Raw genomic sequence first — 21,063 nt, forward strand, 5'->3', positions numbered from 1 at the left:
GCCTCAACAGCTCTCCTATTGTTGGCATCACCCCAGCACCACACCTGGTATACATAACTATCTATAGTACGTTCCAATGGAAGATCCCGTGGCCTCCCACTCAGCCATTACAACATACAGGCAGACGTTTTTTCCCCTCCCATTTCATAATAAATGAAAGATGATCATGGACCTAGAAGAACCTCATGGCAAGAGTGCTTTTGTCCTATGCTTCACTGTTGTGCTTGAATGCCACATTTTAGCTATGTAACTTGCATTAAAGTTGTGTAATTTGCATCAATGATGAACTGTTTTTACGACTCTGATCAACAACACCGTTTGTGACAACTGCAGTTGTTTCTAATCTTCAATTGTATCTTTAACTTGTGACACTTTGTCTCTTGTGTGTATTCTGTATTTTTCTGTATTGTTTTATGGACACGCTGCTATTTCCCTGTTTTGCCTTCTTGCCAGGTCGCCCTCGCAAAATAGGTTTTGAACCTCAATGGGTTTTACCTGGTTAAATAAAGGTTCAATTAAAAACAATTAAAATAATAGATTGACATGTCTAGACACATTCTAGAATGTAGTTATTCACATTCTGCAGTTAGGTAGCCTTGATTCTTCATCGTTCTCCGGTAGATGGACTATCTGACATGTGGACGTCTGGTGACCTCTCTGACGCCGCCTCTCAACCCCTCAGTACACAACAGCACTTGGGTCATGACCTTGGGTCAGGGCCATTGGGAGCCGTGAGTGAGGTGATGAGGTTAGGATTTTCTCTCTGTCTCTTTCTCTCGCTCTCTCTATCTCTCTTTCCATCTCTTTTTCAATTCAATTCAATTCAAGGGCTTTATTGGCATGGGAAACATGTGTTAACATTGCCAAAGCAAGTGAGGTAGATAATATATAAAGTGAAATAAACAATAAAAATTAACAGTAGACATCACACATACAGAAGTTTGAAAACAATAAAGACATTACAAATGTCATATTATATATATACAGTGTTTTAACAATGTACAAATGGTAAAGGACACAAGATAAAATAAATAAGCATAGATATGGGTTGTATTTACAATGGTGTGTGTTCTTCACTGGTTGCCCTTTCTCGTGGCAACAGGTCACAAATCTTGCTGCTTTGATGGCACACTGGAATTTCACCCAGTAGATATGGGAGTTTTTCAAAATTGGATTTGTTTTTGAATTCTTTGTGGATCTGTGTAATCTGAGGGAAATATGTCTCTCTAATAGGGTCATACATTGGGCAGGTTAGGAAGTGCAGCTCAGTTTCCACCTCATTTTGTGGGCAGTGAGCACATAGCCTGTCTTCTCTTGAGAGCCATGTCTGCCTACGGCGGCCTTTCTCCATAGCAAGGCTATGCTCGCTGAGTCTGTACATAGTCAAAGCTTTCCTTAATTTTGGGTCAGTCACAGTGGTCAGGTATTCTGCCGCTGTGTACTCTCTGTGTAGGGCCAAATAGCATTCTAGTTTGCTCTGTTTTTTTGTTAATTCTTTCCAATGTGTCAAGTAATTATCTTTTTGTTTTCTCATGATTTGGTTGGGTCTAATTGTGCTGCTGTCCTGGGACTCTGTAGGGTGTGTTTGTGAACAGAGCCCCAGGACCAGCTTGCTTAGGGGACTCTTCTCCAGGTTCATCTCTCTGTAGGTGATGGCTTTGTTGTGGAAGGTTTGGGAATCGCTTCCTTTTTGGTGGTTATAGAATTTAACAGCTCTTTTCTGGATTTGGATAATTAGTGGGTATCGGCCTAATTCTGCTCTGCATGCATTATTTGGTGTTCTACGTTGTACACGGAGGATATTTTTGCAGAATTCTGCGTGCAGAGTCTCAATTTGGTGTTTGTCCCATTTTGTTAAGTCTTGGTTGGTGAGCGGACCCCAGACCTCACAACCATAAAGGGCAATGGGTTCTATGACTGATTCAAGTATTTTTAGCCAGATCCTAATTGGTATGTTGAAATTTAGGTTCCTTTTGATGGCATAGAATGCCCTTCTTGCCTTGTCTCTCAGATCGTTCACAGCTTTGTGGAAGTTACCTGTGGCGCTGATGTTTAGGCCGAGGTATGTATAGTTTTTTGTGTGCTCTAGGGCAACAGTGTCTAGATGGAATTTGTATTTGTGGTCCTGGTGACTGGACCTTTTTTGGAACACCATTATTTTGGTCTTACTGAGATTTACTGTCAGGGCCCAGGTCTGACAGAATCTGTGCATAAGATCTAGGTGCTGCTGTAGGCCCTCCTTGGTTGGTGACAGAAGTACCAGATCATCAGCAAACAGCAGACATTTGACTTCAGATTCTAGTAGGGTGAGGCCGGGTGCTGCAGACTTTTCTAGTGCCCGCGCCAGTTCGTTGATATATATGTTGAAGAGGGTGGGGCTTAAGCTGCATCCCTGTCTAACCCCACGACCCTGTGTGAAGAAATTTGTGTGTTTTTTGCCAATTTTAACCGCACACTTGTTGTTTGTATACATGGATTTTATGATGTCGTATCTTTTACCCCCAACACCACTTTCTCTTTCTCTCTTGGCATTGCTATGCACTGATCTTAGGTAAGTTTTAATTGAAACATTATAGTAGTTAAGGGCATGACTGGTTTATAGTTAATCTGATTTCAGATCGGTGCTTAAGGCCTCTGGTGCTCTCTAAGGTCAGTACTAGGCAGGTGTGAGGTGACAGAGGAGATTGACCCGTGTGATCTGGGACCTCCCTCTCTCACACTTTCTGGGCCCTGGAGGATTACGCTGTATTGACTGGCGTTTCTGTTGACATGCAGGCCTGTTGGGCTCAATCCTCTACTCCTCTACCGATGCCAAGCAGCTCATTATGGGCTCTCAGCCCTACAGACTGGGTGTCGGGAAAATAAACTGGGAGGCCTCTCTCCCCCTCCCTCTCCAGGCCTCTCTCTCCAGGCTCTCTCTCCCCCTCCCTCTCCAGGCCTCTCTCTCCAGGCTCTCTCTCTCCCTCCCTCTCCAGGCCTCTCTCTCTCTCTCTCTCCCTCTCTCTCCAGGCCTGTCTCTCTCTCTCCCTCCCTCTCCAGGCCTCCCTTTCTCTCTCTCTCTCTCTCTCTTTTCTCTCTCTCTCTCTCTCTCTCTCTCTCTCTCTCTCTCTCTCTCTCTCTGTCTCCCTCCCTCTCCAGGCCTGTCTCTCTCTCTCCCTCTCTCTTCAGGCCTCTCTCTCCCTCTCTCTCCAGGCCTCTCTCTCCCTCCCTCTCCAGGCCTCTCTCCCTCTCTCTCCAGGCCTCTCTCTCCCTCCCTCCCCAGGCCTGTCTCTCTCTCTCCCTCTCTCTCTCTCTCTCTCTCTCTCTCTCTCTCTCTCTCTCTCTCTCTCTCTCTGTCTCCCTCCCTCTCCAGGCCTGTCTCTCTCTCTCCCTCTCTCTCCAGGCCTCTCTCTCCCTCTCTCTCCAGGCCTCTCTCTCCCTCCCTCTCCAGGCCTCTCTCCCTCTCTCTCAAGGCCTCTCTCTCCCTCCCTCCCCAGGCCTGTCTCTCTCTCTCCCTCTCTCTCCAGTCCTCTCTCTCCCTCCCTCTCCAGGCCTCTCTCCCCCTCCCTCTCCCTCTCTCTCCATCCCTCCCCTTTCTCTCCCTCTTTCTCCAGACACACACAGAGCTCACACACAGAGCTGCAGGTCACAGAATGACAGGGTTACAGGTTGCTGCTGAACACGTTGTTGGCCTTTGTGTGTTATGAGTATAAGTTATGAGCTCTTGTTGTATGTTTGTCCATTTCCTTCACTTAGACAACAAGGATTTTGTATCACTAAGGTCAACTTGACATACAGCACAATATGACACAATACCCCTGTGGAGCGAACGTTTAGGGTTAAAGGGAGAGTCGGCCTAATGCTCATAACTGTACACTCTCACTTCCTACCAAATACATGGACCCATCAACTATCCCTTTAATGAAAGAGACAGGAGAGCAAAGAGAAAGTGGAGTTAATTGCTGGGATCACTCAGCTCTTTCAGACTGTTTGTATAAAAGGCTGAGGACTGTCTGATATCCTTAGACGCCGTCTATCTCTTCACTCTCTGTGGCATGAAGAGAAATCTGGGCCGGAGCAGTAAGCCCTTAAGCCTTCTTAGACACTCAACTCTCATTAATTAGAGAAGGAGAAAGAAATCACACCAACCGGACTGGACAGTGTGAATGGATGGGACGGCAGTAACTCCCTCAGACAATGGCTGGACTGGGATTACCCCTGGTCTCTCCCCCTGGTGGCCACTCACTGATGAGTGGATACATATTTACTTTGTATTTTAATTGAACCTTTATTTAACTGCTGTCTGTGGTGTGTGTGTGTGTGTGTGTGTGTGTGTGTGTGTGTGTGTGTGTGTGTGTGTGTGTGTGTCTCCTGAGGTGAGACAGGAATAGGGCAGGGCCTATTGTGCTGTTGATTTTGGAGCTTCATACAGAGAGAGTGATTCATGGATTGTCATTATTGCAAACATGCCATTTTTAAACGTACAACATGTTTACAGAATTTAAATGTACATTGAATGAGAGGTGGTTTGAAACAGGAAGGTAAGCAGAGAGTGTATGTTTGAAAGAAAGAGAGAGAGAGAGAGACAGACAGAGAGAGAGAGAGAGAGAGAGACAGACAGATAGAGAGAGAGACAGAGAGAGACAGAGAAAGAGACACAGAGAGAGAGACACAGAGAGAGAGAGAGACAGACAGAGAGAGAGAGAGAGAGAGAGACAGACAGAGAGAGAGAGAGACAGAGAGAGACAGACAGAGAAAGAGACAGAGAGAGAGAGAGACACAGAGAGAGAGAGAGAGAGAGAGAGAGAGAGAGAGAACTTTTAATATGGATGTTTAGCGTTTTCAGTGGAAATAGTTCTGTAGTTATATCTATTATTTATCCTCTGTGACGTAGATATTTCCAAGTAGGGAAGTTCAGCAATTAGCTAACCTCAGCTGTTTACAGAATAACATGTGTTCCTCCTTTTTATGCCAGGGCTTCTAGTCAACTATTCCTTCCTGGTTCCTGACCCTGCATCTTTCTCTGATTTCCTAAATGCACTGTGTGGTTTGCAGGAAGAGTTATCAGAGCCTGTACAAGATCATTTTAACACTGTCACACTCTTAGCAGTATTCAGTTAATCTCCCCTTCTAACCCGTTCTTTCGGTGATTTATATCTCATTCACTGGTCTTTTCTCTCTTGTTTTCTCTCTGGACAGACCCAGGAAGCTCTTGAAGACTCGGAGGGACTCAGGAACCCAGAGGGATTAGGATTAGAGGTGGAGGACGGGGATTTGGGTGCCGGTGACTCCCAGGACTGGAGCGAGGACGGGGGGAGGACCAGGGACGGTGGGGTTGACATTACGTCGTCGGAGGAGTACTTTGACTCGCGGTCGTGGCACAGTGACACGCTGTGTGACACTCTGTCAGACCTGAGCCCAGACAGCAGCGAGGACTCTCTGTCTGCCATACTGGGGGTGGAGGACGTACGCACGGGATGGAAGAACAGCAGATACCACACCGCTGGGGACTGTAGAGCCAGACGCACAGCCGAGAGGAGCCAGGACAGCCACAGCACAGAGAACGCAGAGACTGACGTACGCGGACCCAGCAAAGAGAAACACAACCAGACATGCACAGAGACAGCACAGAGTCAGCCTGGCAACACAGAGAAGAAGCAACACAATCATAGGACAAAAACACAGCACAGCACAGAGTTGCACAATCAGCTCAGCACAGTGATACATAAGACAGGAGTAACAACCCAGCACAACCAAGGGAAAGTCAGCACAGAGGTTCGTATCACTGAAATCACAGGTAATCAGAATGCACCAACGTTAGTGCTTCACACAGAGTCACACAAACCGAATCACTCAGACAGACACAAAGTCGACATCGCACAAAGCACAGAAACATTTGCACAGAGAAACAGCACAGAGGAAACTAGCAGAGAGGCACGAACGCTGAGTAGCACCGAGAAACAGAGCACAGGGTTCGAAAACACAGCTTGCACAGAGAAACAGAGCACAGGCACTAAATGCACAGGGATATGTAAACAACATAGCGTAGATATACAAAGTATAGATCTGCTGTCCACTCTACACAGTGTAGAGAAAGAGAATTCACAAATACACAACAGTCACCTAGAGCAGGTAAGCCTTGCCAGCCAGGATACATCTAGAGCCTACAGAGAGGAGACAACCAATCAACACAGTTCAGAGACACACTGCATAGACACACACAACACAACAGACACACAGTGTTCTGACATATCTGGCAAACACGTGACACTTTGCAGAGATACACCCAACACACTCAAAGCAGAGACACACTGTAGGCTCGCGCACAACAATCACAGCTCAGACATACACTTATCTGACACACAAAGTGAACTTATCCCGGAGCATCCCACAACAGATACGCACAGTACAGAAACACACACCACAGAGACAATCTATACGGACACACAACCCACAGAGACAGAGAGGAGTAGCACATCCAACACAGAGACAGAGAGGAGTAGCACACCCAACACAGAGACAGAGAGGAGTAGCACACCCAACACAGAGACAGAGAGGAGTAGCACACCCAACACAGACATAGAGAGGAGTAGCACACCCAACACAGAGACAGAGAGGAGTAGCACACCCAACACAGAGACAGAGAGGAGTAGCACACCCAACACAGAGACAGAGAGGAGTAGCACACCCAACACAGAGACAGAGAGGAGTAGCACACCCAACACAGAGACAGAGAGGAGTAGCACACCCAACACAGAGACAGAGAGGAGTAGCACACCCAACACAGACACAGAGAGGAGTAGCACACCCAACACAGAGACAGAGAGGAGTAGCACACCCAACACAGAGACAGAGAGGAGTAGCACACCCAACACAGAGACAGAGAGGAGTAGCACACCCAACACAGACACAGAGAGGAGTAGCACACCCAACACAGACACAGAGAGGAGTAGCACACCCAACACAGACACAGAGAGGTGTAGCACACCCAACACAGACACAGAGAGGTGTAGCACACCCAACACAGAGACAAACAGCCCAGTGCCACACACTTTAGAAACCACAGGGAACGTCCATTCAGCCAGTCCATGTGTGGGTATCCTCAACGGACCTGTCACAAAGACCCAGCCTCAGGCCTGCCTCGGTGCTACAAAGCTCCACATTGAGGCATGCGTATCGGGTGTCCGCTGCCAGGAAGAGCACGAGGTGTGTGTCACCAACAGGAACTCAGCAGAGTCGACTGAACCGTCAGATACGGTGAACGGGATCTGTCCAATCATATCGTCCGTGGAGGCTGGACTTCCTTTAGAGGCGGGACTTACTGTAGACGTGGGACTTCCTGAAGAGGCGGGACTTCCTTGCTTGCTAGACGCCCGTGTGCCTATACCTGTTCCCGACCCGTATCTCTCACCGTCACTAGACAGGAAGGGGATCAACCAGTCAGAATCCCAGTTAGCCTCACCTGTCCTACCTACTGGGCTAGAGAGTGGAGGAATTACAGAGACACAACAACGACAACAACAACAAACACAGCACTCCAGTTCACAACCCCAGGAAAAGGATGCCGTTCAAACCCAGGGCCTAATCCCTGAGCTCCAGGACCAGGGGGGCTCTAGCCCAGAGACACCCAGAGACAGTGAGCACTCGCCTGGGGAGCATGAGTGGGATGAGGCCTGGCTGAGGGAAGGCTCCACCTCTGTAGAGCTCAAGCCTGGTTTTGCTCATCCTCAGTCTGACACCGAAGGGGGCATTGAGGAATGCCTACCCTCCAACCCCTACTCCCTCCCCCACATAGACAGGTCGCTTTGCTCTGACAGCTTAGGGTCAGATGACTCAGAACATTCCCAGCTGAAGACCTCAGACAGAGAGTACAGGACAGGATCAACCCATTCCCTGTCTGTGGAAAGAGAGGAGGAGAAGGAGGAGGAGCGAGAGGAGGAGAAAGAGGAGGATGAAGATAATCATGTTTACAGTCAGCAGGAGCAGGCAGTAGAAAGCACGTCCTGTCCTTATTCAGCACAGTCAAACACTGTTATAGCAGAACTCTCTGACCATACAGACACTGTTACAGCAGAACTCTCTGACCATACAGACACTGTTATAGCAGAACTCTCTGACCATACAGACACTGTTATAGCAGAACTCTCTGACCATACAGACACTGTTATAGCAGAACTCTCTGACCATACAGACACTGTTACAGCAGAACTCTCTGACCATACAGACACTGTTATAGCAGAACTCTCTGACCATACAGACACTGTTATAGCAGAACTCTCTGACCATACAGACACTGTTACAGCAGAACTCTCTGACAATACAGACACTGTTACAGCAGAACTCTCTGACCATACAGACACTGTTACGGCAGAACTCTCTGACCATACAGACACTGTTATAGCAGAACTCTCTGACCATACAGACACTGTTACAGCAGAACTCTCTGACCATACAGACACTGTTATAGCAGAACTCTCTGACCATACAGACACTGTTACAGCAGAACTCTCTGACCATACAGACACTGTTACAGCAGAACTCTCTGACCGTACAGACACTGTTACAGCAGAACTCTCTGACCATACAGACACTGTTATAGCAGAACTCTCTGACCATACAGACACTGTTACAGCAGAACTCTCTGACCATACAGACACTGTTACAGCAGAACTCTCTGACCGTACAGACACTGTTACAGCAGAACTCTCTGACCGTACAGACACTGTTACAGCAGAACTCTCTGACCGTACAGACACTGTTACAGCAGAACTCTCTGACCGTACAGACACTGTTACAGCAGAACTCTCTGACCATACAGACACTGTTACAGCAGAACTCTCTGACCATACAGACACTGTTATAGCAGAACTCTCTGACCATACAGACACTGTTACAGCAGAACTCTCTGACCATACAGACACTGTTACAGCAGAACTCTCTGACCATACAGACACTGTTACAGCAGAACTCTCTGACCATACAGACACTGTTACAGCAGAACTCTCTGACCATACAAACACTGTTATAGCAGAACTCTCTGACTCTGACCATATTGGGCTGCCAAGCACAGAGGAGACAGAGGATGCTATAGTCCCCTTCAGCCCTACAGGAGTCTTCATAGAGATCACCAGTGATCTGCTTGTTGACCTCAGCTCACAGGGTGTGTCTAGTGACATAGGCCAGGGGTCAACCCAACCTACAGAGACGGAATCTCTTCAGGGAGACAGCACAGAACCCTCTGCCTTAGATCAGGAAGCCACGCCGCTGAGGAGGATAAAGGTTACCGTGGGAACAGACTCTACTGTGTGTAACGACGAGGTCCAGAGCCAGCTGAAGGAGCTAGACATCCATCACAGCATTTCTGGGCCTGAACCCTCTCTCTGCACCGTGCCACCCTCCATCCTGCCTCTGTCCTGCCTCTCTGACTCCAACAACAACACCAAGGCCAGCGAAGGGTCGGTGTTGGGGTCTCCCTGTACAAGGGGTAAGGGGCCAGAGCAGTGGTCCTCCAAGGTAGAGGTAGCCCCCCAGAGCAGCTCAGAGGAGGGTGGGGATAAAACCCATGATGAGTCCCCTTCCCTGACCGAGCCCTCCACGTTTACCTCTGACCTCCTGGGGGAGACACCAGACAGCCCCCTAGAATACCCCCCTGAGGACTCTGAGGAGTTCCTGTCCTACCTGGCCTACAAGCACTACTGGAGCAGCGAGGACTCAGCCGTGTCTGGGTTGGGGGACGAGTGTCACTTCAGCTTGGCTGAGGTGGAGGAGCTAGAGAGGCTCCAGGGAGAGGGCCACGGAGACGTCCCTTATCAGAACCATACTGAAACTACAGGCTGTAGGAGAGATACATCTAACCATACAGACACTGCAGGCTGTAGGAGAGATATATCTAACCATACAGACACTACAGGCTGTAGGAGAGATATATCTAACCATACAGACACTACAGGCTGTAGGAGAGATATCTCATACCATACAGACACTACAGGCTGTAGGAGAGATATATCTAAACATACAGACACTACAGGCTGTAGGAGAGATATATCTAACCATACAGACACTACAGGCTGTAGGAGAGATATCTCAGACCATACAGACACTACAGGCTGTGGGAGAGATATATCTAACCATACAGACACTACAGGCTGTGGGAGAGATATATCTAACCATACAGACACTACAGGCTGTGGGAGAAATATATCTAACCATACAGACACTACAGGCTGTAGGAGAGATATCTCAGACCATACAGACACTACAGGCTGTAGGAGAGATATATCTAACCATACAGACACTACAGGCTGTAGGAGAGATATATCTAAACATACAGACACTACAGGCTGTAGGAGAAATATATCTAAACATACAGACACTACAGGCTGTAGGAGAGATATATCTAAACATACAGACACTACAGGCTGTAGGAGAGATATATCTAAACATACAGACACTACAGGCTGTAGGAGAGATATATCTAAACATACAGACACTACAGGCTGTAGGAGAAATATATCTAAACATACAGACACTACAGGCTGTAGGAGAGATATATCTAAACATACAGACACTACAGGCTGTAGGAGAGATATCTCAGACCATACAGACACTACAGGCTGTAGGAGAGATATATCTAAACATACAGACACTACAGGCTGTAGGAGAGATATATCTAACCATACAGACATTGCAGGCTGTGGGGAGGTTGTAGAGGGGGTAGTTAATTCTACTTGTGCTGCTAACAGTCCTTCAGACCTTTCTGAACCCTTAGCTTCCTACCTGGAGACCAGAGGCCTGCTATTGGACAGCGCAGAGAAAGAGGAGGTGCAGCAGTCCAGCCCCCACCAATCCCCTAACCCTCCCTCAGAGGGAGACAGACAGGACTGTAGCAAATCACCTGGGGCTTTAGGATTAGAGGACAGTTTGTTTGCTGAGGAGTCCAGCTCATACAGCACCTACCTCCAGACCAGCTCTCACCCTGCCCTCCTGCAGCAGGATCGTGGGGTGAGGATTGTGAGGTACCCCTACTCCGACGTCAGTCTCAACCTGCTCTCTCTCAGTAGCCTCGAGCCCATCCTAGAGGCAGACTCCGACCGCTCCCTGGACAACTCTGGGATTGTGGAAGATGTGACTGGAGTAGAGGAGGAGGGGGAGGAGGAGGAGGAGGAGGAAGAAGGGGAGGAGGAGGAGCGAAGACAGAGTTTTAGGATGAGGCCCACTGAGAAAGACAGGGACAGTGTTGTCCTGTCTGGTCACATCATCCTGTCAAACTCCACCTCCGGCCTTGAGAGCCCGTCGTTGTGTCTCCCCGAGGACTCATCCAGTATCGAGTCATCAGAGCACCAACTGGACTCGTTGACCTTTGACCCCGATGACCTCAGGGTTATGACCTTACCACACGACAGGGACCATGCAAGCAGCGAGAGACGCTCCAGTCCAACCCCCACCTCTGTGTCCTACGACTTTGACACTACCAGCACTAACAGTGAGGAGACGGAAGAGTCCATCCTGCCTGTCTCGGGGGGGAACACCAACCTCCACAAACCCATGAAGAGCAACTCTAAAGACAGCCAGGCAGGGAGGTCCAAGAGCTCCAAGTTCTCTGTTTTTGCCAAGATGCCTTCTTTCAGGAAGGGGAAGAGTCTGAAGAATGCCAAGGAGGAGGACTTGCCCGACCTGGGCCTGAGCAGGGATATGGGGGGAGGACAGGCGGGACAAGGGGGAGACACCTCGGATGATGACAATGTTTTCTTGAAGGGGGACATCCTGAGCCAGACGGTTCAGCAGCCCTTCTCCTCTGGTCTGGGTGGTCGCTACGAGACAGAGCAGGAGGATTACAGCTTCTTCCCCTCCACACCACGCACCCGCCATGTCCGCCTGCTCTTCAGGGATGGGCCTGGGGACACCCCCCTGACCTCCCAGTCCGGAGGTCTCAGACACAACCAGACCGGGGCCCCCGAGGGCCTGCACGGCTACAAGAGGAGCAAGAGCTCTGACAGCCTCAACCTCCGCATGCGCTTCGCCCAGGCCCACAAGTCCCTGTCCAGCCTGTTTGAGTCTCGCTCCATGGACAAGGAGAACGAGGAGGAGCAGGTGAACATTGAGACTGGGAGCGAAGGGGAGGTGGGGCGAGCCAAACAGTCCTGGAGGAGGCTAAAGAGAGAGAGGGCCAAGGAGGCAGAGCTGCTGAGGAGGACCCTGTCTGTCCCGGTCGGGGACGGGGTCAAGGGAGGGGACGGTGAGGATGGGGGTGTGAGGACGCCCAGACAGACCCACAGTGACTATGCGTCCCGCTCTGCCTCAGTGCTCAGTGTCCCTGGGTCCCCCTCCTCTCTCAGGGCCTTGTGTCTCACCGACCCCCTCACTAAGAGGGGCTTCCAGGACAGTCACAGCATGGTCGGGGAGAACACCCCACTGGGCTGCAAGTCAGAGGGCCAGAGGAGGAAAGGGAAAGTCCCACCCAACGGCCTGTCAATCAACTTCTCTGACTCCGGACCGCACTCCTCGGACGACTCTGAAGCCCCACCCACAAACGACTCCAGCCCCCTGTCGCCCATGAGCCCCGCCTCCCTGGCCACCCTAGCCAATCATCTGTCTTGGTCCAGCTCCAGGTCCCCAGGAGGAGCCTATGAGAGCACAGCGTCTAGCATGGCAGCAACACCAGACACCCCAGTGAGACCCATGAGCCCCAAGCCCCACAGCCCCAGACCGGCTGCCCAGCACAGGCCCTTCCGCTACCCCCAATCTGCCTCAGCCCGGGCCTCAGCCCTGTCCTTGCTCCTCATGGCTCAGTCAGCCAGTGTAGAGGGCTTGTCTGACCCACCAGAGAAGCCCAAGACCCTGAAGCCCAGAGCGGGGCCGCTAGGCTCCTCCTCCCTCAGTCCATTGGAGGACAGTGGAGTGGACAGCCAATCACAGATCAGCCTGCTTACACCTATGTCCATCAACCAGTTTGAGGTAAGACACAGCTATATGATAACAAAGCTAATAATGCCTCATTGTTATCATTTGTCTGAAGAATTTCATGTGGTAATTAAACAGCCCCAAAAAGGTAATCTATTGAACAAAAATAAACAATGTATTCTCAGCTAGCCATCCATACTGTGTGTGATGACACTCACCCAGGGCCGATCCATCTTTGATTGACAAGAGTAGGTTGTGTGAGAGAACAGTCTTCACTGGGGTCTGCTGTTCCAACGTTTTGTCCCCATTGTGATATAATGGCCTGACTGTTAGTCTGTTTAACATCATGATAAAGCAGCCTTGTTTACCAATCTATCAAGATGTAGAGGGGAGGCCAGGCAGGGTGCACCATGGGATAAAGTGTTGACTCTGTCTTTCACTAGCCCTGCCTCAGCCCAGCCTCGGACTGAATGTAAATAACAGCCAGGGCCTAGGGCACTTCATCCATCTCACTGTGTGTGTGTGTATGTGTGTGTGTGTCTGCGTGCGTGCCTGTGAGAGATTCTGTGTGTTATGCATTTGTGTGTGTGTTTGTGCATGCGTGTTTGTTCAGATGAAATGCAGAACAAGCCCCTCTTTATCTCCCTCCCTCCCTCCGCTCTCCCCTCTCCTGAAAGAGAGAGGAGGAGGAGTGAAACGGCAGAGTCAGCTCTTTCTTTCCTCCGCTGTGCTCTGCTGTCACTGGCGTGGCGTGTGAGTTGGTAGTCTGCTTCCGTCCCATCCCGCCTGACAGCTCTGAAACAGCCCAGCCAGCCCAGCCGTACGCAGCAGGCAGCTGGGCGGCGGACTGTGTGTTTTAGCCCCCCCTAGTGGAGCCTGCAGGAAGCACCTTGCAGGCATCCAAGCTGGGACAAAGAAGCTGAACCACAGCATGATTACAAGTCATGTGACTTAGCTCAGTATTTATGCACACAGGAAATAGAATGAGACATTTTAATCAGTGGAATTACCTGTCAAGGTGCATCAGTTATGTCAAGCACACCAATAAGACAATTTCATACACCTGTTACATCATACCTATCAACCCTGCATAACAACTGTTTACAATCATGTACCAGTAAGAATGATATGCTGTCATGTACACAGAGAGACGGCATATTAGTTGCATAGAGGCCCGGTACTATAGTCTGGAGTGAAAGTGACATTGCCAATCCCATTAACCAGTTGACTATGCACCTAAAGACTCAGGGTGGCTGTAGACCCACCAGCCAGGCAGGAGGAGAGAAGAGGCTAGCAGAGCTTAAGTCCCCTGGGTCTGGACTGGTCACTACTGCCTCAGCCCTCAGACCACCACCAGGCCACAGGCCGAACAGGGAGAGGGACAGGGGTCCAAGACGCCACCGCTGCTCCTCAGACGACCTGTGGATCGAAGAGGAGAAGAGACGGAAGCGGAAGCTGGCCCGAGTCGTGAGGGGCAGCCTGGGACAACTCAACACCCACTGTCCTGAAGATCTGGAGAAAGTAAGACTCCACCATGCTCACCGCTGCAAAACAACCTACAGCCTAGCAGAGAGGGAACCTGTCTCTCTCCTCCTCCTCCTCCTCCTCCTCCTCGCTTCTCTTCATCTACGTACTGTCTCAGGGAAGTGTTTCCTCCTCCTCCTCTTCTCCTCCTCCTCCTTGCTCCTCTTCATCTACGTACTGTCTCAGGGAAGTGTTTCCTCCTCCTCCTCTTCTCCTCCTCCTCCTTGCTCCTCTTCATCTAGGTACTGTCTCAGGGAAGTGTCTCCTCCTCCTCCTCTTCTCCTCCTCCTCCTTGCTCCTCTTCATCTAGGTACTGTCTCAGGGAAGTGTCTCCTCCTCCTCCTCTTCTCCTCCTCCTCCTTGCTCCTCTTCATCTACGTACTGTCTCAGGGAAGTGTTTTCTCCTCCATCTCTTCTCTCTTTCGCCAGCTGTTTTCTCCCTGGAGTCTTGGCATCTCTCCTTTGTTTACATTTTTTCTCTTCCGTCTTTTTTGGATGTCTTTCTCGCTCGCTCATGTTTCTGTGCCAGTCTCTCTCAGCGTCTACTCTTAGCCTAAACCTGTATGAACCTTCAGGTAAATCTGCTCTGGACAAACATATTATTACTATTCCTATAGTATTATTACATATAATACACACACAGTACCAGTCAAAAATGTTAACACACCTACACATTTTTCTTTATTTTTACTATTTTCTACATTGTAGAATAATAGTGAAGACATCAAAACTATGAAATAACATATATGGAATCATGGAGTAACCCGAAAAGTGTTAAACAAATCTAAATATATTTTAGATTTTAGATTCTTCAAGGTAGCCACCCTTTGCCTTGATGACAGCTTTGCACACTCTTGGCATTCTCTCAACCAGCTTCATGAGGAATGCTTTTCCAACAGTCTTAAAGAAGTTCCCACATATGCTGAGCACTTGTTGGCTGCTTTTCCTTCACTCTGCAGTCTAACTCATCCCATACCACCTCAATCGGGATGTTGGGTGATTGTGGAGGCCAGGTCATCTGATGCAGCACTCCATCACTCGCCTTCTTGGACAAATAGCTCTTACACAGCCTGGAGGTGTGTTTTGGGTCATTGTCCTTCTGAAATAATAATAATAGTCCCACTAAGCGCAAACCAGATGGGATGGCGTATTGCTGCAGAATGCTGTGGTAGCCATGCTGGTTAAGTGCGCCTTGAATTCTAAATTAATCACAGACAGTGTCACCAGCAAAGCACCCCCACACCATCACACCTCCTCCTCCATGCTTCACTGTGGGAACCACACATGCAGAGATCATCCGTTCACCTACTCTGCATCTCACAAAGACACGGCGGTTGGAACCAAAAATCTCAAATTTGGTCTAATGTCCATTGATTGTGTTTCTTGACCCAAGCAAGGCTCTTCTTATTGGTGACCTTTAGTAGTGTTTCTTTGCAGCAATTCGACCATGAAGGCCTGATTCCACGCTGTCTCCTCTGAACAGTTGATGTTGAGATGTGTCTGTTACTTGAACTCTGTGAAGCATTTATTTGGGCTGCAATTTGGCTGGTAACTCTAATGAACTTATCCACTGTAGCAGAGGTAACTCTGGGTCTTCCTTTCCTGTGGCGGTCCTCATGAGAGCCAGTTTCATCATGGCACTTGATGGTTTTTGCGACTGCAGTTGAAGAAACGTTCAAAATTCTTGAAAGGTTCCATATTGACTGACCTTCATGTCTTAAAGTAATGATGGACTATCATTTCTCTTTACTTACTTGAGCTCTTTTACCAAATAGGGCCAACTTCTGTATATACCACCCCTACCTTGTCACAACACAACTGATTGGCTCAAACACACAGAAGAAAATACATTTAACAAGGCACACGTGTTAGTCACCTGGAATGCATTTCAATTATCTCATGAAGCTGGTTGAAAGAATGCCAAGAGTGTGCAAAGCTGTCATGTTTAACACTTTTTTTGGTTACTACACGATTCCATATGTGTTATTTCATAGTTTTGATGTCTTCACTATTATTCTATAATGTAGAAAATTGTAAAAAATAAAATAAAAAAAATTAGTTAGTGTGTCCAAACCTTTGACTGAAAGGCAGGGTCTTAACATAGCAAGTTAGCAGTGTACTAACTACTGTACACCAATAGACTGCTAAGAGGTAGGCCTTGTTGGATCCCAAGCCTCAATTTGTCCTCCTCCCCACAGGCACGGGCTCGAGTGTCCCTGTCGACCATGGAGGAGTTCTCCGGCATTCCCCTGAAGGCCCACTGCTTCTCCCAGAGCACCCCCATCGGACTTGACTGTCTGGGCTGGAGACGACGCATCTCCTACCCCTGTGAGTAGCTCCTTCCTCCCTTTACATCCTCCTACCCCTGGGAGTACTGCATACTACCGCACACTGCTGGCTCTCTCACTCGCTGTGCCTGGGTTGGTTCCAATACTCTAAAATGGCTCCCTTTCCTCATGATGACCACTTACAGTGCTTTCAGAAAGTATTCATACCTCTTGACTTATTCCACATTTTGTTGTATTACAGCTTGAATTCAAAATGGATCAAAACAATTATCTCACCCATCTACACACAATACCCCATAATGATGATGCAGTTTTTTTTAGCACATTTATTGAAAATGAAATACAGTAATACAGTATTTCATTTACATAAGTATTCACAGCACAGAGTCAATACATGTTAGAATCAGCTTTGGCAATTTTTGCCCATTTTTTCCACAACCGTTTTTGGTTGGTTGTTGATCATTGCTAGACAACCATTTTCAAGTCATGCCATATATTTTCAAACAGTCAAAGAAACTGTAGCTCGGCCACTCAGGAACATTCACTGTCTTCTTAGTAAGCAACTCCACTGAAGATTTGGCCTTGTGTTTTAGGTTAACGATTACAAGCATACCCATAACAGCCACTATGTATGAAAATATGGAGAGTGATACTCAGTAATGTGTTGTATTAGATTTGCCCCAAACATAACACTTTGTATTCAGTACAAAGCGTTAATTGTTTTGCTATATTTTTTTGCAGTATTACTTTAGTGCCAGAATTCATGTCTTGGAATATTTGTATTCTGAACAGGCTTACTTCTTTTCACTCTGTCATTTAGGTTAGTATTGTGGAGTAACTACAATGTTGTTGATCCATCCTCAATTTTTTCATATCACAGCCATTAAACACTGTAACAGTTTTAAAGGTACCATTGGCCTCATGGTGAAGTCCCTGAGTGGTTTCCTTCCTCTCTGGCAACTGAGTTAGGAAGAACGCCTGTAACTTTATAGTGACTGGGTGTATTGATACACCATCCAACCTGTAATTAATAACTTCACTATGCTTATTTTGTTTTACCCATCTACCAATAGGTGCCCTTTGTGAGGCATTAGAAAACCTCCCTGTTTGTTGTGGTTGAATCTGTGTTAGAAATTCCCTGCTCGACTGAGGGACCTTACAGATAATTGTATGTGTGAAGTGCAGAGATGAGGTAGTCATTCAGAAATCATGTTAACCACAATTATTGCACACAGAGTGAGTCCATGCAACTTATTATGTGACTTGTTAAGCACATTTTTACTCCTGAACTTATTTAGGGTTGAATACTTTTTGACTCAAGACATTTCAGCTTTTCATTTTTAATTCATTTGTAAAAAGAAAAAAAGAAAAATCAAAGGAAATACTATTCCCCTTTGACATGATGGGGTATTGTGTGTAGGCCAGTGACACAAGCATCTAAATTGAATCCATTTTAAATTCAGGCTGTAACACAACAAAAAGTGGAACAAGTCAAAAGGTGTGAATACTTCCTGAAGGCCCTGTGGTAACTTGAATCTAAGTCCGTGTGGGCTTGGCCCCCACCTCAATCTCAGACTCCAACTCCAAGCATAATGTCTTTCCCACGGCCGTAGCCAGGCTCTGAGTTTTAGTGCTGCTCCTCTGTTCATTATCTATCCTCATTGCCATGTCACTTTTACCCCTACCTACATGTACATACTGTATTGTCTCAACTACCTCGTACCCCTGCACATTGACACGGTACCAGTACTCCTTGTATACAGCCTCGTTATTGTTATTTATTGTGTTACTATTTTCTATTTTTAACTCTGCGTTGCTGGGAAAGGGCTCTTAAGTAATCATTTCACGGTAAGTCTACACTTGTATTCGGCGTGTGTGACAAATACAATTTAGTTTGAGTTTTGTGTTTAAAATCATGTATTCACCAAATCCTGGATTATCCCGGCGATATCATGCCAGGCAACATCTGTTGTGAAACAACAACTTTATTTTGGAGCTAGGTCTCTGACTAGTCTCTGAGCTAATTACTATGTGCTTTGGCATGGGCAGAGTATAGTTGTAGTTCCGTTTACCACCAGCAGAGGTCACCGCATCCTCTACACGTCAGTGGTCCCACAGTTTGTTGGGGCTTGTAATGGCATTGTACTATTTGCATTGACAGACCCACTTTATCCATTTGTATTGACAGTCCCTCGGGATGAGAGCCAGTGTCGTCATAGGTTTTAAATCCCGGGCATTGAGGTTCTCTGGGAACAATATAGAAACACGGTGTTTTTCACAGTGATTGGCCTCTGTAAGGTATGCTTGATCACAAACTGCTGTCTCCAGACAGATCTTATTTTGCATTGTCTTATCAGTCCTTTTCTAAAACCAGCCATCACTTAGTGGGAACACAGAGTGCTCCTGGAATGTGTGTGTGTGTGTGTGTGTGTGTGTGTGTGTGTCTGTGCGTGTGTGTGTGTCAGGCTGTCTGTCAGGCTCTTCTCTTTGTCTGAGAGGCATGTAGACAGTGGAATATGGTGTGAGGGAATGGTTTAGGAAAATATCAGTAATTCATTATCTACTCATTTTAAGCTTTCTTTCAAGGCTATTTGAAAAAAGAAGGCACAATGAGTTAGGTCTGACTGTGAGGGTGCCTAAGGTAGCCTAGCCTACTACTGAGTGAAAGGTTGGGGTCACTGAACCAGTTTGATATCTTTGGGGTATGAAAGTAGTGACTGGTGATGGGTGGACATCAGGCTAGTGCTGAAATGATATTACCCTGACTCAATGTCTCTGGGTGGTCAAGCTGCTGTAGTCACAGATGCATGCACACACACACACACACACACACGCACACACACGCACACACACACACACACACACACACACACACACACACACACACACACACACACACACACACACACATAGGAGGCAGATTGCTTGCCACTCAAAGTGAGGTCAGTGCTCTTGCACCAGATGCCTTCCATGTAATTCGATTCATTTGAGTTAATTGAATTGAAAGATGAATCAAAAGCCAAGTGTAATGGCAACCTCTTTAGCTGACTGACTCACAGGGCTGTGGACCATAGAAATATAATTACTAGAATGGAAATTGCCATTTAAGTCAATATGTTGATTGTGTAATTATATTCCTATGGTATATACTGTGCGGTGAGGTAAGTCACTTTTCACCTTGTAACACCAGTATACCTACATTCATATTCCATGTAGCAGGGTTATTCGTTATAGCCCATGCAAGGATGATTGCAAACTGACATTAAAAGTCGGCAACACACTAAAGGGTTTATAAAGGGTTTATAAGTAGTTTATAACTAGTTTACGGACTCTTAGTTATTTGTTTATTCATAGTTTATAAATCAGTTTTAAAAGAACAGTTATAACTTAAGCCTCTGTATCCGTCAGCTTGTAGGCTTTTTCTATCCAGTATACCTAAGAGAAAGAGAGACACAGAGAGAAAGAGACACAGAGAGAGAGAGAGAGACATGGAGAGAGAGAGAGAGACGGAGAGATAGAGAGAGAGAGACACGGAGAGATAGAGAGAGAGAGACACGGAGAGATAGAGAGAGACAGAGAGACACGGAGAGAGAGAGAGAGAGACATGGAGAGATAGAGAGAGACAGAGAGACATACACAGAGAGAGACACAGAGAGAGAGACACACAGAGAGAGACACACACAGAGAGAGAGACAGAGAGAGAGAGAATTTTATTGTTTATTTCACTTTTGTATATTATCTACCTCACTTGCTTTGGCAATGTTAACACATGTTTCCCATGCCAATAAAGCCCCTTGAATTGAATTGAATTGAGAGAGAGAGAGACACACACAGACAGAGCGAGAGAGACACAGAGAGAGAGAGGTACATTTTCTCTCCTATCTGAACTTTACTGGCTTTATGTTTGAAGGCTCCAAGGTCACAGCTCAGTGGCTCTGTCTGCATAGCCTTCTCTCTGTGTGTGTATGTGAGTGTGTGTGTGTGCGTGAGTGCGTGCGTGTGTGTCTGTGTGTGTGCGTGTGTGTCTGCCTACACGTATCCTCATCAGGACTACCAGCCTTATGTTCACCAGGTGTCTCTCTGGCATTTTAGCCTCCACAGGACACAGTAGGAGCAACCATTTCCCTGTGTTTTGGTATGAGACAGAGAGAGAGACAGCAGCACTACAGTGTATCTGTGATTAGTCTCACCAGGCTCACTGTTTCTATTCACCACAGCTGATAATGTCAGACTACTGGGGTCTATGTAAACCTGTGCTGAGGTCAAGACTGAGGTTTTCAATACCAATCATTGGCACTAGTGACATAAGCTATTGAAACATTAAGATGTAGCAGGTAAGTTTATAGGATTCCTTTATGTACTAAACATCCAG

General features: G+C 47.4%; 1 protein-coding gene across 4 annotated transcripts in view; it reads left to right on the top strand.

The window, feature by feature from the left end:
* LOC115105035 (rho guanine nucleotide exchange factor 4-like) overlaps window positions 1–21,063 on the top strand; it is a 171,078-nt gene that overhangs the window by 79,393 nt on the left and 70,622 nt on the right. For 3 of the 4 annotated variants that reach the window (XM_065007081.1, XM_065007082.1, XM_029626569.2), the window contains 3 exons: window positions 5,179–12,933; window positions 14,122–14,400; window positions 16,602–16,731. In XM_065007081.1, the coding sequence (XP_064863153.1) occupies window positions 5,179–12,933; window positions 14,122–14,400; window positions 16,602–16,731 (8,164 nt within the window). The remainder of the gene's footprint in view (window positions 1–5,178; window positions 12,934–14,121; window positions 14,401–16,601; window positions 16,732–21,063) is intronic. The other variant, XM_065007083.1, reaches the window with a different exon arrangement.

Source organism: Oncorhynchus nerka, linkage group LG22 (assembly GCF_034236695.1).
Source record: "Oncorhynchus nerka isolate Pitt River linkage group LG22, Oner_Uvic_2.0, whole genome shotgun sequence".
Taxonomy (NCBI): domain Eukaryota; kingdom Metazoa; phylum Chordata; class Actinopteri; order Salmoniformes; family Salmonidae; genus Oncorhynchus; species Oncorhynchus nerka.